Below are 18,931 nucleotides of genomic sequence, written 5' to 3'. Positions count from 1 at the left end.
AAAAGTTGAGTATTTAGAGGGTTAAAATGTTGTGGGGTTGTTAACCAATGTCATAAAACAGCATGTGTGTTACTGTTACATGAAAAACTACCTGTTCTGTAAGCCTTCACCTGAAGTACAATAAAATATTAAAAAAAAAAAAAGACTGTCTGTTCCCCATTTGACGGACTTTAGGCCCTTGTTGAAGATCAGGTGACCATAAGTGGACGGATTTACATCTGGGTTCTCAATTCTGTTCCATTGGTCAAAGCATCTGTCTTTGTAGCAGTACCAGGCTGTTTTGACTACCACAGCTGTATAGAAGGTTCTGAGGTGAAGTAGTGCGAGTCCTTCTACTTTATTGAATCTCTGTTTCTGGATGATAACTGGAAATAGCATACACTGTGTGCTTGAATAGTGGAAGAGTCAGGGAGATAAATTTGGAGACGATTGCAATAGTTCAAGAGGTAATGTATTACTGGGAGCCTGAAGGAGGACATTAGCATGGCCATGATGTGACAGAGTGTTTCTTCAGACCCTCTCACTTCCCCTTCTCTGCATGAGATCTTATTTTTAGCTAGTAAATATCCAGATGAATAAACATTCACACACTTTTCAGAGTACTGTTGTTAGTTGCCATGGTATCATTTCCAACTCGTGAAAAGCTATATCAATACAGTTTCAAAAATTATAAAGCTTCTTTTCTGTAACAGTATCTGGCAAAACTCCCAGGAGGGATTATATGATATTGGTGGAATGTGAAAGATAGCAAGGTTACTTAAGTAATTGTAAAGAGTCGGTGGATAATGGGATGTTTTCAACAGACAAAATAACCATTTGATATCACTTGTGACAATGGTCATATTACACTGCTGTGGGTGTATATAGATACCACAAACAATATCTCTTATTCGACCTTAGCTTCCAAATATCATTCCTTCATAATTCTTTCTACTAAAAGTACCATCTCTGAAAGGGACCTTTGTATTCGTTTAGTAAAACTGTCATTTAAAAAATGACAATGACAGCAAACACCTAACTAATTTTAGTAGTAATAGGTGCACACAGTTAAAACAAACAAATAAAACAATATTTAAATGTACAAATGAAAAGCAATATCTTCACCTGCTCACTACTCTTGGTCCCAATCCCACCTTTTAACCATTTCTGTTTTTACTTTTCTCTGATGATTATTTCCATTATACATCTAATTACAGGAGTACCTAATTTGAAAGTATCTATTAACTCTTTGGATGAAAGATGGAAAAATAAGCTCTCTTCTTTTCTCTTTATTATTTTCTCTGTTTCAGTATTTTATTTTACTTTTTATTATATTTAAAAAAAATTTAATAATACATTTAAATCTCTATTTCTTGATTCATTCTTGGCTACTTCTAATGCAGAACTGATTATTATTCTTTGTAAGTAAACCTTTTTCTTTTTTTACCTGAAACTTTTCAGCATCCTCTGTTACTCCATGGTGTACAAAATTTTTTAGGGATCAGTATATCTTCTGTTTTTTGTCCTCACTTATTTCCTTGTTATTTAATACCTATCCTCTAATTCTGAGGATTTTCTTCATTCTTTGTTCTCATTGTTTTCTACTTTCTCCTCTAAAACTCTTATTAGTTGTTTTAATATCTACTAGATTCATGTTCTATGTGTTCCAGCTTTTCTTTTTGTCATATTTTTCATCTACCCATTTTTTTCTGTTTTTGTGGAAAATTTCCTCTAGATTTTAATTTTTTTGAAATTTAAAAATTTGCAACATTTTTTAAAAACTCTTATTTTTTAATTGTTCACTCTTTTTTTCTTAAACAAATGCAAATGTTTCTCGAGTATTTCCTAGTAGTCTGATTAGAATGTTTAATATTCCATGACTGATGTTTCATGTTTCCCAAATTATCAGAGTCAGTAGTTCTAGCTGTTCATTTTTGCTTTTTTCTTTTGCATTGCTGGTTTTCCTTGAAAATCTTTGGTGATTGTTCCTGAATAAGTCTTGCAAGCTCAGCGTGTAACTGTTTAGTGGTGCGACTGTCAGATTTCACTTTCATGTTTGTGTATGGAAAGCATGTGGCCAGATTGCTTCCAAACATTCACACATACACTGCAAATAATAGGATGATGAGGCCTTTACTAGGACATTAATACCAATATGAGGAGCCTTAATCTCTCTCATGGTGTGGGTGGGGAGTAAGTTTTCTTTTGAGAAATTACAGAGTTCTAACCATAAGCGAACATTAACCTGAACGCACAGTAGATAAATGGCAGTTCCAATGGCACAGCTCTTCTGGAGATGGGTATTTAATAAATATCATGTTTTACATCCTATTTAAAATTACCATTCTTACTACCTCAGAGTAAGCTTCTCTGGGGCTTTGACAGAAGAATAGATCCCACACTCATATTCCTGTTTCCTGAGCCTCTTCTGAGTTTGGCTTCCTTTGGTCTATCTACTTTACGTTTTTTCTGAGCAAAAAATCCAAAAAGTGGAACTATATGAAGAACACAGAATCAGGATTGGAGGAAGATTCATTAACAACCTGACATATGCAGACAACACAACCTTACTTGCTGAAAAGGATGGGGACTTGAAGCACTTACTGATGAAGATCAAAGACTACAGCCTTTAGTATGGATTACACTTCAACATGAAGAAAACAAAAATAATGACAACTGGACCAAAAAGCAACATCATGATAAACAGAGAAAATATTGAAGTTGTCAAGAATTTCATTTTATTTGGATCCACAATCAATACCCACGGAAGCAGCAGTCAAGAAATCAAATGAGGGAAAGGGAGAAAAATGTAGAACAGAAATCAAATCCATGAAAAAAGACCAGACTTATTGGTCTGACAGAGACTGGAGGAACTCCTGAGACTATGGCGCCCGGACCCTTTCCTAACTCAGAACTGAAACCACTCCCAAAGCCCATTTTTCAGACAAAGATTAGACAGGACAATAAAATAAAACTAACACATGTGAGGAACGTGCTTCTTAGTTCAATCAAATATTCAAGACCAAATGGGCAGCTCCTGTCCAAAAGCAAGACGAGAAGACAGGAAGGGTCAGGGACTGGTCTAATGGACACAGGGAACCCAGAATGGAAAGGAGGAGTGTGCTGTCACATTGTGGGGATAGCAAACAATATCACAAAACAATATGTGTATAAATTTTTGAATGAGAAATTAACTTGAGCTGTAAACTTCAACCAAAAGCACAATAAAATTTTTTTAAAAAAGAATTCAAATGTGATGTTGCATTAGGCAAATCTGCTGCAGAAAAACTAACTTCTTTAAAGTGTTAAAAAGCAAAGACGTCACTTTGAGGATTGAGGTACACCTAACCAAAACCATGGTATTTTCAATCACCTCATATGTATGCAAAAGCTGGGCAATGAATAGGAAAACCAAAGAAGAATTGAAGCCTTTGAGTTATGGTGTTGGCAAAGAATACTGAGAATACCACAGGCTACCGGAAAAATGAACAAATTTGTCTTGGAAGAAGTAAAGACAGAATGCTCCTTGGAAGCAAAGATGGCGAAACTTCATCTCACTTGCTTCGGACATGTTAACAGGAGGGACCAGTCCCTGGAGAAGGACATTATTCTTAGTGAAGAAGGGAAAAACAAACAAACAGAAAAAACAAACCCATTGCCGTCCAGTCAATTCCAACTCATAGCGACCCTCAAGGAGGTGAATTGTCACAGTGGCTGCAACAACGGGCTCAGACATAGCAACGATTGTGAGGATGGTGCAGGACCGGGCTGTGTTTTGATCTGTTGTACATAGGGTCACTGTCAGCTGGAACTGACCTGAAGGCACTTATCAACAACAACATTTTATCCTTTGGCATATTTGCATTTACTCTTCATGTTTCAGAAATTCATCAAAAGTCTGACATGCTGATTGACAGAACCCCATTCCCAAGATACACTTCAGGTCTTTTTTTTTTCTTTTGATACTGATGTAAGTTTTGTAACTTTTAAACATCCTTACTGATTTTTAGCAAGGTTTTTTGAAATGGGGGTAAAGAACACCATGCTTAGGCTGGCATTCTCATGTGCAATGTTTTAAATGGGAAATCGATAATGGTAATATTCGTAAATATTCTAATATTAATAGCATTACCTAATCCTATTTGTTATTTTATTACTAATATTTGGTAACACTAATAATACTAGTATAGAGTATAAATAGTAATTATAAAATTATATAAATATATACACATATAAATATACTATTTGTATACAAAAACTTTTATTTTCCTTTTGATAATTATTTGACATTAGTGTATGTCTTAGTGTTTAAAATATATTTTAATCATATTGTTAACTATATGTTTAACTACATTAGTAACATGTAAGTAATATAATATTTAATATATAACCACACACACACACACACACACACACACACGCACACACACACCTTTGATAGTAAGAATGAGATCAATTTCTCAAAATGGTACATATAGCTATATTCTTAGGGACTCCTTGAAGTAACAAAAAAATAGTATATTCTCAAAATTAAATAATTTAAAGTAAAAGTACATCCTATTCAATTACGTTGTTATTTTATGTAACAAAAATTATTTGAGAAATTTCAAGATGCATATAGCATGTATAGTATAGGTTGCACTTCAGATAAATAAAATGTGGAATGTGTATATTCTTCTGATAAATCTTCCAGCGGTTTAAAGTTTATGAGTCACTGTGTCAGCCAGTATTCTATTTTATTGTTAGCTCTGTGGCTATTTATGTCAGCACATATAAAGCCCATTTCTGTTCATTTCTATCATTCATTGAAATACAGTTTCTTTCAATTTATGACTTTGTGTTTATCTTTTTTGGGGGGGGAGGGAGATGCTGTTTAGTTTACTAGAAACTTATCGATTTGAAGTATTGCTGAAATATAAACTTTTTATAATATTGACCACCAAAGATTAGCCCAGTTATAAACCGAACAACGTGCAGGTTTTCTCCAAATTCATGCGCTTTAATGAGTAATCTTTTCTCTCATATGCAATTGATACCATCTGACAAACCCAAAGTATTTCGATCTATGGCAGTGCTGAGAAATAATGCAGAATGTGTTTTATGCCACATAACCTTGAAATGGTCAAACTAACAACCTTGTATTTTGATCATTTTTCACTCTGATTAGCATTTGAACATATGCCATTTAAGTTATTAAGCGACAAGGAAATGAATACCATTTTTTTTAACATAATTTTAGTGCTCTGCTACAATTTAGGAGATAGTCTAGTCAAGTATTCCCAAATGTCATCCTCAAAGATGTATCGTTAACATTTAATAATACATTGCCTCTACATTTTATGATATGTTTAGGCAAGGGTAAGCATGAATTTAGGGCATTGCTAGGCAAGGGTAGGCAAATTTAGGGCATTGCTGCTTATCTTCAGGCTGCACATTTTGTTTCTAATATGGATTTTTGATTTACAAGACACTTTTATCTTTTAAAAATATCATTAAATGTGATTATTTACTCCTTTTTGCATCTATTGAACTTTGAATGCTTAGTGATTCAGATTCAAAATAGGTCCAAATTTCAAAAAAATATTCTGATGTTTTTTGTTTAATGGTTTAAAAATTATTTTTCATAAAATGTTTAATTTTTATGACTTTGGAATTTGTTCATTTTAAAGCGTAGGGTGAAAAAAAATTTGTAAGCATTTTAAGTGGGAAGAATTTAAGACCAAGTCAAAACAAGCTTCATAATTTCAACATTGCATTAAGTGTTTAGATAATAAAATCACTGATGATAAGTTAGTTAAGATTCACATCTTGAAATAATCCCTGAAATATGCAGACATTTTGAAAAGTGAAAAATCACTAAGCCTGCAATCTTCATTTATATTTTACTTGTCATTTTTTTCAAGGGTTCATTAATGTTTTGTTCCCTGTAACATTTTTGATGAGATCCCATTTGCTGTTGTTATTATGGCTGTTGTTTGTTTTAGCCCTTTTTTGTAGCCAATTACGATACAGCCTCTTCAGAAACCGACAGTAACAATGATAACAATAACAACAACAATAAATTTTACCTACTTATAGCTGAGTACGTCTTATGTTTCAAACATTTTGGTAGGCGCTTTGTACATCATCTCATTTAATCATCAGATCAGTCTTTGGTGTTGTCTTGAGGCTGTTGGAGAGCACTAGACATAGAGGCAGAAGAGCAGTCATATTTCTGGGCAGAGCTAGAATTTCAGCCTGTCTGACTCCAGAGTGACTGCTTTACAGCCCTGCAGTATTCTGGCTCTTTCTTCAACTATTTAATTTATAATAATTTTTAAAAATTATTTTTATAGTATTATTACGAACCTGGTATCATTAAAAGTGAATTTGCTATATGTCCCAAATAACCCTGTCAATAATAATAGCTAGCTTACTGGGTGAGATGGCGTACAGAACATTTTGTATGTTATGAAATTTATTCATCACAACTACCACAAAAAGTAGGAGTAAATACAATTCCAGCTATGAGGAAAGCTACATTGGTAGAATTAGCAGAATTTTGGACACCAATTGCTCTCAAACCAGAGTTTTTAACTCCTACACATTCTCTCTCTCAAATAAGGTGACTTATACCTGTCTACTACTACAAAACCCGTGTTTTGTATCCATTCACACAGCTTCTCAAAGCTTTTCTGGTTTATCAAAATGAGTTCTTGCTATTTGTTCTCATTATTACAAAATAAATAAACAACATAATATATAATAACAAATAAGGAGAAATCTTTATAGCACTGTAAATTTTTTAGTGTAAAATGTCATGGAAATATACAGTTTATTATTATTCAGAAATAGATGTATGGTTGACAATATTTTGATGGGTTGACTTTCTAAGGCTAGAAAATATTCATCATTTTGGGGCAGCATTTCTTTTCTGTATATTGTTTGGAATGTGAAAAATATTAAGTTATGTGTCACAAGTAAATTATACTCTAAAAAACATGTTAGAATTGAAAATAATACTTGATTTTTGGAAAGCAAGATTATTTTTATTGAACACAGTCTCCTAGAGTTTGCCTTAAGGAGATAAATTGATCAGTCTTTAGGATACCTTTTTCCTCAAAAAACTCATTTATTCTTTTACTCAGATGTCCTCTGGTCTCCATCCTGGATCCACCCTGATTCCAATGAATAGCATTTCTCTGCCACAAGGAGAAGTTGATTATGGGTACCCGTGTCTGGAGGGCAAAGATTGTGCCAGCTTCTTCTGTTGCTTTGAAGACTGCAGAACAGGATCTTGGAGGGAAGGAAGGATACACATCCGCATTGCCAAAATTGACTCCTATTCTCGAATATTTTTCCCCACAGCTTTCGCCCTGTTTAATCTCGTGTATTGGGTTGGCTATCTTTACTTATAAATCTTACTTACTAGATGAAGATTATAATAAATCTAACTTATCCAATATAATCTACTGTACTTCAGTAACATGAAGTTTAACTTTAAAATGCATAGAAACCAATAGTTAAAATGTGAATAATATTGTAACTATTTAAAGGTTTTCAAAGATAAATAGCAGATTTTACTTGGATTTACTTGTTTATATGAACCAGATTAGTTATAAAATATAGTATATTAAAATAGTAGTATATATTTTTACTTTAATTTTTTATTTTACTGATACCTTATTAGGACTTTGGATTTATAAGTTCTGTCATTCTAATTTTAAAGAAGAATTTTAATACACCTTTTATTTAAATATAATCTATCAGTGTTTATAAAGGGAGACTAATCCAATGCCTAATGTTTACGTAGTTTTTATAAAAACATAAAATTGTATGTATCTATAAAATACATACAAACCTAGAAAAATTGTTAATTTGATTCTTTTGGTTCCTTTTTTTTTAATGCCCTACTTGGAATATAGGCAGTTAAAAATATAAAACCATGATTTCTTTGGATTTATTTCCAGGATGTTTTAACTCCCAAGAAGAAACTTATTTATTTTTCAATTCATTATCAATTAAAGAAAATTTGTGCAGGCCAATTTTCACCTGTCTTTTAATCTATCCATATTTAATTTCTTGACACAATATTAAACAGAACTTCAGTTATATTTAGTTTTAGAGATTTATAAACTTGGATGGAAACCACCAAAGTCATTTCTTTTAAATGCAAGGTGAAAAAAAAATCAGGAAGAATGTTACATTTGGCCATTTTTTTTCTCTGCTGCATAGTACTTATGGAAGTATGAAGAGGTTAGCATTGACATATTTAAGTCAATCAATAATGAAATTAAATGCAGAGAGAAATTATCCTTACTCTTTATGCTCTACAAGAGTGTTAATTCCCTAAATTAACAAATAAATTAAGAAACAGTGCTTAGTCATTTTAGCTAAATAATTAATATCTGGCAAATTTATTTGCAGTTTATGTTGATGATATGTTTTAAACATGTACTATTAACAGGAGCAGAGAATGTCTCATGCAGGAAAATCTGTAAGTTAATAGTTTGCCAAATATCTCTTTTGTTTAAGGGGAGAGCTAAATTTAGGCTCCAATCATTGTATTTCTGAAAATTGTTTGACATATCAATTGTTTAAAAGAACTCCATATTCCTTCACCATCCATGTAATTTCCTGGAGAATGACCAGGATCAGCTTGGAGATAATTTTAAAAATTGTTTACATTTTCAAGAGCAATTATCAGATGAAGAGTTCTTATGATCAAGCCCTATATTAAGGTATGAGGAAGAAGCCATCAGCTTGGCATGTGATACTTGAGTTTTTCATGTCATAATCTCCCTAAATGGTTATGTGAATGAAGCTCTGGATTAGTAAGTAAAATGAATAAGTGGAGTTCTGTCATGGGTATACTTAGATTTCCAGAATATATAGTTGTTGCTGTTTTTTAATCTAAAAACATTTCTCTATGTGCTCCCCAGCTAAATCTGTATTTTTTCACTTTGTTTTTAAACCTCTGGAAAAGAAAAAGTATGAACTGAACTACAATGCCCAAATATCCACCGACACTGCTTTCTTTGAATGAAGAGCCAAATAAAACTTTGGCCATGTATATACTCATTTACAGATTATTCATGTGTTTGTGTTTAAAACACCAAGAATTGATCAATACTCTTCAAATGAACGTTCATTTAGGGATAAAGGGAAAATGAAGTACCCATGAAGAATAAAGCACTTCACTAAAATGTATAATGGCTATTTATGTGTTTTAAGCTATAGCCTGCTCATTATCACGGAGGCAATTTTGATTTTTGGAACTCTTTCAAGTGTATCTAAGCATGCCTATATTTAAACATGCATAAAAATACTTACTGTAAGTAGCCTTTTCTCCTTGGTGTTCCATTGACTTGGTTTTAAATGTTGACAATATTTACAAGTGGATATAAAATTGATAAAAATATGAAAGACTTTTCTATATATAGTTCTTGTATATACCATTAAAACAAACACTGTTATTTTAAAGTCAGTAATATTTTGAGCAGTTTTATTTAAATATACAGGTCAGAAAGAGACATGTACAAATCTTACTAAGAATAAGACTGAAAAGGTGAAAAGGCATTTAGACCCTTTTTATAAGAAATCGAATAGAGCTTATTTTCAAAGGGGATGCACTCCAACTCCTGTTCCTCTCTTCTTTAGAGGTAATCTTACTGTCTTGAAAGATGATTTTAAAAAAAAAAAGTTATCCCTCTTTCCCCAGTGAGTCATGACTTAATTTATTGGAATGACTGTGAATTGTGCTTCCTGCCTGCTTTAAATCTTTGAACACTGACGTAGAACAAGAAAGTAGATACAGAGAATGAGAGCAGAAGGATTTAGAACTATTTGGAAAAATGTTGACTCATATAGACACACCCTTTAAAAAGGTGATCACAATGTAGAAGACCTGATAAGATGAAATGTGATTGGCATGGTTTTAGTCTCTTGGTTTACAATGGCATGCAATACTTCATTTATTCTTGGATTGCAAAGAAAAACTAAGCTCCCTTGAAATGGATTTCTATAATGCCAAGTAGTTTCTGAAGGAAAAAAAAAAAAAAAAGAGTTTATATTACCTGAGAATTGAGTAGAAAAAAGCAAAATTCCCCAGTAAATCTAACTGAATGTACAATTTTGAGGTAAGTAGGCCCATCTTATTTCAAAATAAAAATGCAGATTTTATTAAGGAATTTTTAAGTGATTAACTTTAAAGCATAATAAATGTGTGTAACTATACAGGCAATTACCAGATTTGTTTTTTCCTTTAATGTGTTCCCACACTAAATATTAATATTTAGTTGCAAAACAAATTATATTTTTTTCTTAAGAATAAGGCCAAAATTGAGGGCTGCATTCCTGCCAATGATTCATCATCAAAAACCATGACTGATGATGGTACTATGTTCCCGACACCAAGGGCCCATATTGTAAAATGTGAAATTGTATTCCAAATCAATATGTTGTGACTAAATGCATCATAAATTTGGATTATACAAGAGAGACGCTTTAAAGGAATTTGACTAAAATTAAAATTAATAGCCAGTACTTGAATAAACACGTAATAAATGAATACATACGTAAATAAAATAATCAAAACTCTATACCAGTGCCTTTTTTTCATTTAGCAAATTTTCTGCAGTAAGATACCACATACATAATTATTTCCTTGATCTTGGCTCTAGGGTTCAAGTGACACAACAGCTACTTAATGGTTTAGTGTTTGTCCCACTAAAAATATTTTGAAAATATTTTCTGACTGAGCTTTTGTTTTGTTTTGTTTTGTTTTTTACATCATAAAATGTATTCATACCGAATGAAGGTCAGATATACTTGGTATTAAGTTTCTGTTCCTTATCCTTTATTGCCCATCACTGCTTGGGGCACTTAACATGCCACCAAAAAGTCACAGAAACCATGACAAAGTCTCTATCAATGACATTCCAAATGGAGTTACCAAACACATTGTTCTAGTAAATATAAGGTTAGGTCTGCCTTCTTTGTGTTTACACTTTAGAAGTGATGCAACAAAATCCAAGTATTTATGGAGCGATTTCTATATACAAAGTATTCTTGTAGATACAATGTTGTCTTTAGTCACCATCCAGTCTATTCCAACTCATGGCAGCCTCAAGTGTGCAGAATAGAACTGCACTTCGTAGGATTTTCAAGGCTGTGACCTTTTGGAAGCAGATTGCCAGGTCTTTCTTCTAAGGTGCCTCTGGGTGGGTTCAAACTGCCAACCTTTCAGTTAGTAGGCCAGTGCTTGACCATTTGCACCACCCAGGGACTCCTTCTAGATAAAATATGGAATATAATATAGTCAAGGTGATAACGGGATTAGTTATACAATTTAAGGGAGGAAGGACAAATCTGGAAAGGATTCTTGGAGGATATGTCTTTAAAGATGGGAGCTTAAAGATTTCAGTAAGTCAATGGGTGAACTTAACAGAAATCACAACTTCTAGTTGAGTTATTAGCTTGAAGAAAGAAACAGGAAGCTGGGCACAAATGAAAACTCCACTTTAATTGGAGGGTAAGATTCACATAGAAGACAATGCAGGATGAGGCTAGAAAGACAGGTTGAGGCCCTATGGGGAAATAAAAGAATGATAGTTTTAGAAAGCTGGTGATATAAAAATGCAAAGTTCATAAAGATACTTGAATACAAAATAGCCATAATTAGAACTGCAGTGATGTCATCTTATTGGTGGTGTTTGTAGTAAGAAAAGTCAGTTAGGAAGCTTCTAAACTATAGGAGTTGAGAAGAGATGAGAATCAGTACTCTGGTGACACAAGTTGAATGGAGAAGGAAAAGAAAGACCCTCTGAATAAGAAAGAAAAGTAGGAGACATCAAGCTTTGGTATACAGGCAACAATGACTGAGTGACATGGTGAGGGGAGCGGGGTGTTCTGAATTGAATAATACATACTTGTGTGTGAATCACAACTAAAACACTGCCAGGAAATTTTGAATGTATTACAATCTTGTTTACTATTGTTTTGGACATTTTAATCAAATGCTGTTTTTTTCCCTGTGTACTGAGCTGTTTTCCAACCTTAGGGAGGAGAAAAAAAGAGCATAATCTCTTCAAGTACAAATTCTAAGGCAGATCTATCTAGATTATTATTATTATTATTTCATTTGTTCCTATTTAAATGCACTTTCACTTCAAATTGCCTCCTCTATTTTTCTGAAGAAAGAAATTAATGTATTTGGACAAAAAGAAAAGAAGAACTGCTAGTAGAGAAAGGCTACTGTGGTTACCAGAAAAATCCATAAAGCTGATTAATCCCCATGCTCAAAGAATCTTTGAAATATTTGTCTTAGAATAAATAAATGAATTTTTATTGTTGGACAATCAAATGAACCTAGATCCTTTCAGTCTATGAATAGGAAAGGCATGCCTGTGATAACTGGAATTCAGTTAAGCAGAAAGGGCTAATTAACTGACTTTTAAGATGTAGTTTACCTAATTTGGCTCTCAATAAATCACTGTAATACCAATTATTTGCATCCATTAAGTGTCTGTAGTCACTTTGTATAAAAAGTTTTATGGTTTATGAGTAACAGCTTCTATTGTTCTGCTTCTGCGTCATCATTTTGGGGAGTATTTTGTAAATTTATGGCGAAGGTATCTCAATTTTTCATAGTACTCTGTAGTTTCATGATCTAAATACAAAATAAGCATAGTAACTTGTTATGAAATAAAGGGTTACATTCTCTTAAAGTGTGTCTTTTTTATAGTTTTCCTAAAGACATGCTCCTTCATTGTTTTACTGTTTGTGATCATGACTTTGTGCTCTCCCCTGTATTTCGTACCATTAACTCCTCTCAAAGGGATGTTAATCAAAGCTATGCCCTCTTTTTATAACCTGTAAAAATTGTTGTGATCTGTTTCACTAGTGAAAATACATGCATCTTCATAATTATTTCAATGTTACTTGAAGTAGATAAAGTAGGTTAAGCTAGAGAGAAAATTGCTGTTACCACTAAAATTGACACAAGATACTTTAAATAAAAGGAAAGTGATAAATGCAGATACTAAAGTAATTTTAATGATTTCCCCCCTTCAGACAACATAAAGTATGTTTCCTCTTTAACATTGGTTGTGTCAGTATAAAATCTTGTTTTTAACAACATTTTTCGCAGTACTAAAATCCAAGCAGTTCTTTCTGAATAACTTCATTTGAATAAATATTTAATTCACCTTGCACATTACTCATGTACTTTCCTTCTGTATTTCAGAAAGTGCATTCAATTATTAAAATTTACATTTCAAGTAGTCACAAAGAGTAGTTTATTAAAAATTGCATAATCTGAATGAAATAGATCTCCTTTAAGATAATACTGGAGAATAGGTAAATTCAGTAATGACATAATTTACATATACCATAAACCAAATGTTTGAATTCAAGTACACTAATAAAATTTTCTCACATCCATACTAAGATTTCAATTATTATTATTTTACTTCTTTCCTTCACACCATTTGTGCTAAAATTCCATTTTCTCATTATGTCTCATCTTTTTTAAAGATTACTATCATAATAAAAAGTTAAAACTTTAAAAACCTTGCCTCGTATTGATAACATTAATAACTAATATTAGAATATTGTTTTACTGTACAAGAACTTTACAATAAATGATTTCAGCTGATCAATAGCAAAGCCTATTGAGCCTATTAAACACTCCATTTATCAAACGAGAAAACAGAATCACAGAGCTTGAGTGACTTACACAACATTATACATAACAAGCTCAAGCCTTTTGCTTAAAAATTCTGTTCACAATGTAAACCCAAGTCTTAAGGCACTAAAATAAAAGTGTTTGAGCCATTTGTACTGCATCCATAATCCCTCCATCTTCCCTGCCTTTGTCCTCCTCAAGGATGAGTAACCAAGAAAATCTACCTTGTCCCAAGATTTTTTTTTTTCAGTCTTTCCCAGAAGGAGAACAAATAATGAAATGTTCAAATTGTGTAATTTGAGGAGAGTTTAATAAAAGGACTGTTTACAAAGTTATGGGCAAGAGTGAGGAAAGCCCAAGGGATATTCCAGTATCCTGGAACTAATTGGGGATGGGGGGTGGGGGATGGGAATAGGGGAAGGAGCTGTTGCAGAAGGCAGGGAGAAATTGCTGTGGGCAGGTCAGAAGGACACTTGCCAGGAACTGTGACCTTCAGTTCAGGAACAATGACAGCTGTGGCAAACCTGCCAGTGGGTACCTCTGGAATACATATCCCGTTGACATTACTTCTCCTCCTCTCTCTAATCTTCTGCTAGAGCTACCCCCTCCCTGATTGGCAACTCCCAACTGGAAACCAGAGGGAAATGGGGCCATTGATCTAGTCCATATAGGTTAGTTGGAGACAGAGCAGAAGACAGAACAGTGGAGAAAATATTTGTAAGGAAAAATATGCAGAAGAATGTTTAAGGACACTATTGTGGGATTCAGAATTGATTAAAGTCATTGAACTTGATAGTCACATATTTACTCCCTTCTTATGTGAAGAAAAAGAGCCAGAGGCAGCCCTTCAGAATACTGAGCTCTATGTCTCTCATTGCAGGGTCCATGGGCCAGGATGCTTTCGCATGTTTCACCTATGCATTCAAAGAACCTTGTTCTCTATCTGTTTAGCTCCATTTCCTCTAATCCTAGCAAGTAAAACATTTGGCATATTGGTGCAATTAAGTTTCGAGGTATATGTTTGAATTTAGGGTCAATGATTAATTTACTAGACTTTTAAAAAAAGATATTTGTTTTCAAAATCTCAGTTAATGTGGTTTTTTTTTCTTTGTCTTCATTGTGTACTTCTTTTTCTTGAAAATTCCAATAGAGAAAGAGACACCAGGTAAAGACAAGAGCTGAGTTGTAGTCACTGACTTTGGAGGAGAAGGAAAATGAGCACACATGTCTAGTATGGGATTAAAAACAAGATTTAATTAAGGGTCTGACAAACTACAGAAACAAGATTATTTATTTTAATCCATATAAGTTGAAAGTCAAAAGCCACAAGTTAAATGTCCTAGCATGGAAGAGGGAAATTCCCTCATTTTCCAGGGACCATGAATGCTATGGATAAATTTGGGAGGGAAATAAGATTACGAGGATGAAGGAGGAAAGAAGGGGGCAATTTCCAAATGTAGTCTACGGATTTACTGTTTTAATTTTTTTATTAATTAAAATTACTTCTAAAATCTCCTTTTCAGACTGGATACAGATGAGAAGCATCACGAATAGTCATTATTGTCAGAAAAATTGTAGGCCTTATGTAGTAAAAAAGTAAATAAAATAAAGCAGGTTTGAAATTGTGTAGAATTGGAATAAAATCCTGGCCCTCCCCTTATTATAAGTACTTAGGGCCAAATTGCTTGAATGTATAAATCTCAGCTGTTTTTGTTTCTTACATCTAAAAATTGGGGCTAATATATCATTGGAAGGATTTAATAAATATTTTTTGACACATTTGGCATTTTATAGCTACTCTAAAATAGTTAATGTCTCCCCCTGATGTTTATGTGAGGAGAAATGCTCATGAAACGGAGAATTCTTGAAATAAGGACTTTTTTGATCCAGGAAAGTAATACCAGGCAGCATTGTATAGCAGCTGAGAGTGGGACTCTGAATTCAGAAGTCCAGTTCATATTCCATCTCTACTATTACTGACCATATGGCATTGGAAAAGCTACTTAACCTCTCCAAGCCACATTCCTCTCAACTGTAAAACATGGTTGACAACAGTAGAACTGACCATACATGATGTGCAGGAGAAACTACGAAGCGGCTGATAAAAACGGAGAAGTACGCCATCCCCTTAGCCATGCTCTACTATAAAAGCTAAAGAAAAAAATATATTTTTTCTTCCCTAACTTTCTTATAATTTAAGAGTAACCATGCAATCATCGTCAATGATATGTACAAAAGTGTCTGGGTGGGACTTTCTATAAAGCTATTTTTGTCTTTAAGGAATATAGGAGGCGGTGTGTGCAATCAGCCCTTGGATGTGTGTATTAACTTTCAGCTTTCCTCTTCTTTTCTGAAATTCAGACACAAGTGAGGTGTGAAAGGAATATAGATCATTTATACTCACTGCTGAGCTTCCATATAAGTCTTACACTGCTTATCCCCAAATTTCTTGTCTTTATGGATTAAAACAAAAACAAAACAAAACCCTATCCGTTTAAGACACTGTACAGTCTTATTGCATACATTAAAAATAAAAGCAAAGTGAGTAAATCACTTAGCATAGTAACTTGCCTGCAGTAAATCATTATTGATGGTCATGGATGCATAGTTGAATACGCTTCTCATAACCCTTGTACTGAGTTCATATTCTATGATGCTGAACACCTGCTAAAAGAAGAATATATTGGATCAATCTACATGTGAGTCATAATCCATTATTTTCATCATTCTCCTATCCCTTCCCAATAAATACATATAATCACAAGAGCCAACTATATTACAGTTCTCTTCAGTTTGTAAAGCCTGTGTTCAGTACATTTTGATTGACTGACTGAAGAGTAAGGAAAGTAAACATTCAAGAATGCATGTGAATATATCGTAAGAACTTCTAGGGTGTTTACGAAAATCATTTCTGGTATGGATTTCACGGTTGCATTTAAAAAAATTGGACAGGCATCTGGTTTGGACTATTTTGATGAGACTGAAAATATCTTGGTGGGGAGTAAAGTGTGTATACCATATGCTCAAGCCTTAGTTCATTGAGGTTTATTGAGCCGTGCTGACTTCCTAGTGTAAAGCTGATTCATTTGTGATTCATCATAGAAAAAGAAAATAAGATGCTGAAATGCTTCTGCTACTATTCTGGAAAATGTATGTTTCCTAATGGTCTTTAAATGGTGTAGTTTTCAACCATGACCTTCTCTCTTTAACCTACCAATATGAAAATTAAAATAACATTTAAACTAAAGTGACATATTCAATGAAGTAAAAATGTAACTATCTCTTTGAGAGTTATATTAATCTATCAGAATGCTAGAGTTCCAGTGTTTACTCTACCAGTGCACGTAGATTTTATTTTCCAAAAATGGTTGCAACAATATTTCCCGATGCACACTTTCTTCTTACAAAGTGACTTTTACCCTCCTTCCATCAGGGATAGGACCTCTGTCCTCTCTTTTTTAAATCTTAGTAGACTTGTGATTATAGTAAAAACATACAAAAACTGTCCCTGGGTGGTACAAACATATCATGTGCTCAACTGCTAACTAAAAGATTAGAGGTTCAAGTCTAGCCAGAGTTGCCTGGGAAGAAGAGCCTGGAAATTTATTTTCCAAAAATCAGCCATTGAAAACCCTACGAAGTACAGATACGTGTGGTCACCATGAGCTGGAATGGACTCTACTACAACTGTTTTTTGTTCTTGTTTTCGTTTTTTTTGTGTGACTATAGTGGCAGTAACGTTATGAGAATTCTGATGTTAGATAACAAAAGACTGCACAATTTTTGCCTACTTCTCTTGAGGCACTAGGTCCTAGGACCTAGCCAGGATGTTATGAGGAAAGCTAACATAGCCCAAGAAGAGATATCGCATGGAGAGATCACGTAGATGTGTTTAGCCAATAGCTTGCTGAAGTCCCTGCGGATAGCCAGTATCAACTACTCAACATGTGAGTGAAGATGCCCCCAAATAATTCCTACCCCTAAATATCAAATCACCCCTAACCTTCAAGTCTTCCCTGATGAGGCCTCAGACATAGTGGGATCAAGAGAAACCGTCACCATTTTGCCCAACATGAATTTTTGATCTGCAAAAAATAAGCATATTAAAATGATTGTTTCAAGCACTCAGTTTTGGAACAGATTGTTAAGCAGCAATAGTAACTGCAACAACTTTTTTTTTTTTTTAAGTTAAGAAGCTTTGAGGGATGGAGTCCAAGATTCTTCAGTAATCATAGTGCTATAACCTAGGTACTATATTATCCTTCCTATTCAATTATTCTTTTTTTTTTTTCTTTTTTGGCTAGAAAAGACGTCTTTTTTTTAATTTTCTCCCATACAAAAATTTATACATACATTATTATGTGACTGATTGCTCTCCCCATACTGTGACAGCACACTCTTCCTTTCCACCCCGATTCCCGTTGTCTGTTCAACCAGCTCCTAACCATCTCTGCCTTCTCATCTCACCTCCGGACAGAAGCTGCCCGTTTAGTCTCTTGTCTCTACTTAGGCTAAGAGGCACACTTCTCACGAGTATCACTTTATGTCCCACAGTCCAGTCCAATCCCTGTCTGAAGAGTTGGCCTCGGAAACTGTTTTAGATCTGGGCTGATAGAAAATCCAGGGGCCATGCTTTCCAGGGTTCCTCCAGTCTCAGTCAGACCATTAAGTCTGGTCTTCTTACTAGCTTTTGAGTTTTGCACCCCAACTTTCTCCTGCTCCATCCGGGACTCTCTGTCATGTTCCCTGTCAGGGTAGTCATTGGTGGTAGCTGGCCACCATCTAATTCTTCTGGTCTCAGGCTGATGAAGTCTCTGGTTTATATGACCCTTTCTGTCTCTTGGGCTAACACTTTCTTTGTGTCTCTGGTGTTCTTCATTGTCCTTACTCCAGGTGGTTGGGACCAATTGATGCATCTTAGCTGGCCGCTTGCAAGCTTTTAAGACCCCAGAAGCCACTCACCAAAGTAGGATGCAGAACATTTTCTTAATAAGCTTTGTTATGCCAGTTGACCCAGATGTCCCCTGAAAGCATGATCCCCAGACCCCTACCCCTACTACTCTGTCCCTCAAAGTGTTTGATTGTATTCAGGAAATTTATTAGCTTTGGATTAGTCCAGTTGTGCTGACTTCCCCTGTAGTGTGTCCTGTCCTTCCCTTCACCTAAGATAGTTCTTATCTACTATCTACTTAGTAAATAACCCTCACCCTCCCTCCCCACCCTCGTAACCATCAAAGAATGTTTTCTTCTGTGTTTAAACCTTTTCTTGAGTTCTTCTAATAGTGG

General features: G+C 34.1%; 1 protein-coding gene across 1 annotated transcript in view; it reads left to right on the top strand.

Moving 5' to 3' along the window:
- The window catches only part of GABRG1 (gamma-aminobutyric acid type A receptor subunit gamma1), a 135,654-nt gene extending 127,876 nt beyond the window's left edge, over positions 1-7,778 (top strand). Inside the window, exon 9 of the mRNA XM_004389027.2 lies at positions 7,107-7,778. Coding sequence (XP_004389084.1) covers positions 7,107-7,376 — 270 coding nt within the window. The 3' untranslated portion in view covers positions 7,377-7,778. The remainder of the gene's footprint in view (positions 1-7,106) is intronic.
- The last annotated feature ends 11,153 nt before the right edge of the window (positions 7,779-18,931 follow it).

The sequence above is a fragment of the Trichechus manatus genome, unplaced genomic scaffold (assembly GCF_000243295.1).
Source record: "Trichechus manatus latirostris isolate Lorelei unplaced genomic scaffold, TriManLat1.0 scaffold00231, whole genome shotgun sequence".
Lineage (NCBI taxonomy): Eukaryota > Metazoa > Chordata > Mammalia > Sirenia > Trichechidae > Trichechus > Trichechus manatus.
Note: the sequence above shows the minus strand (reverse complement) of the source record. Positions and strands in the feature narration are given on the sequence as shown.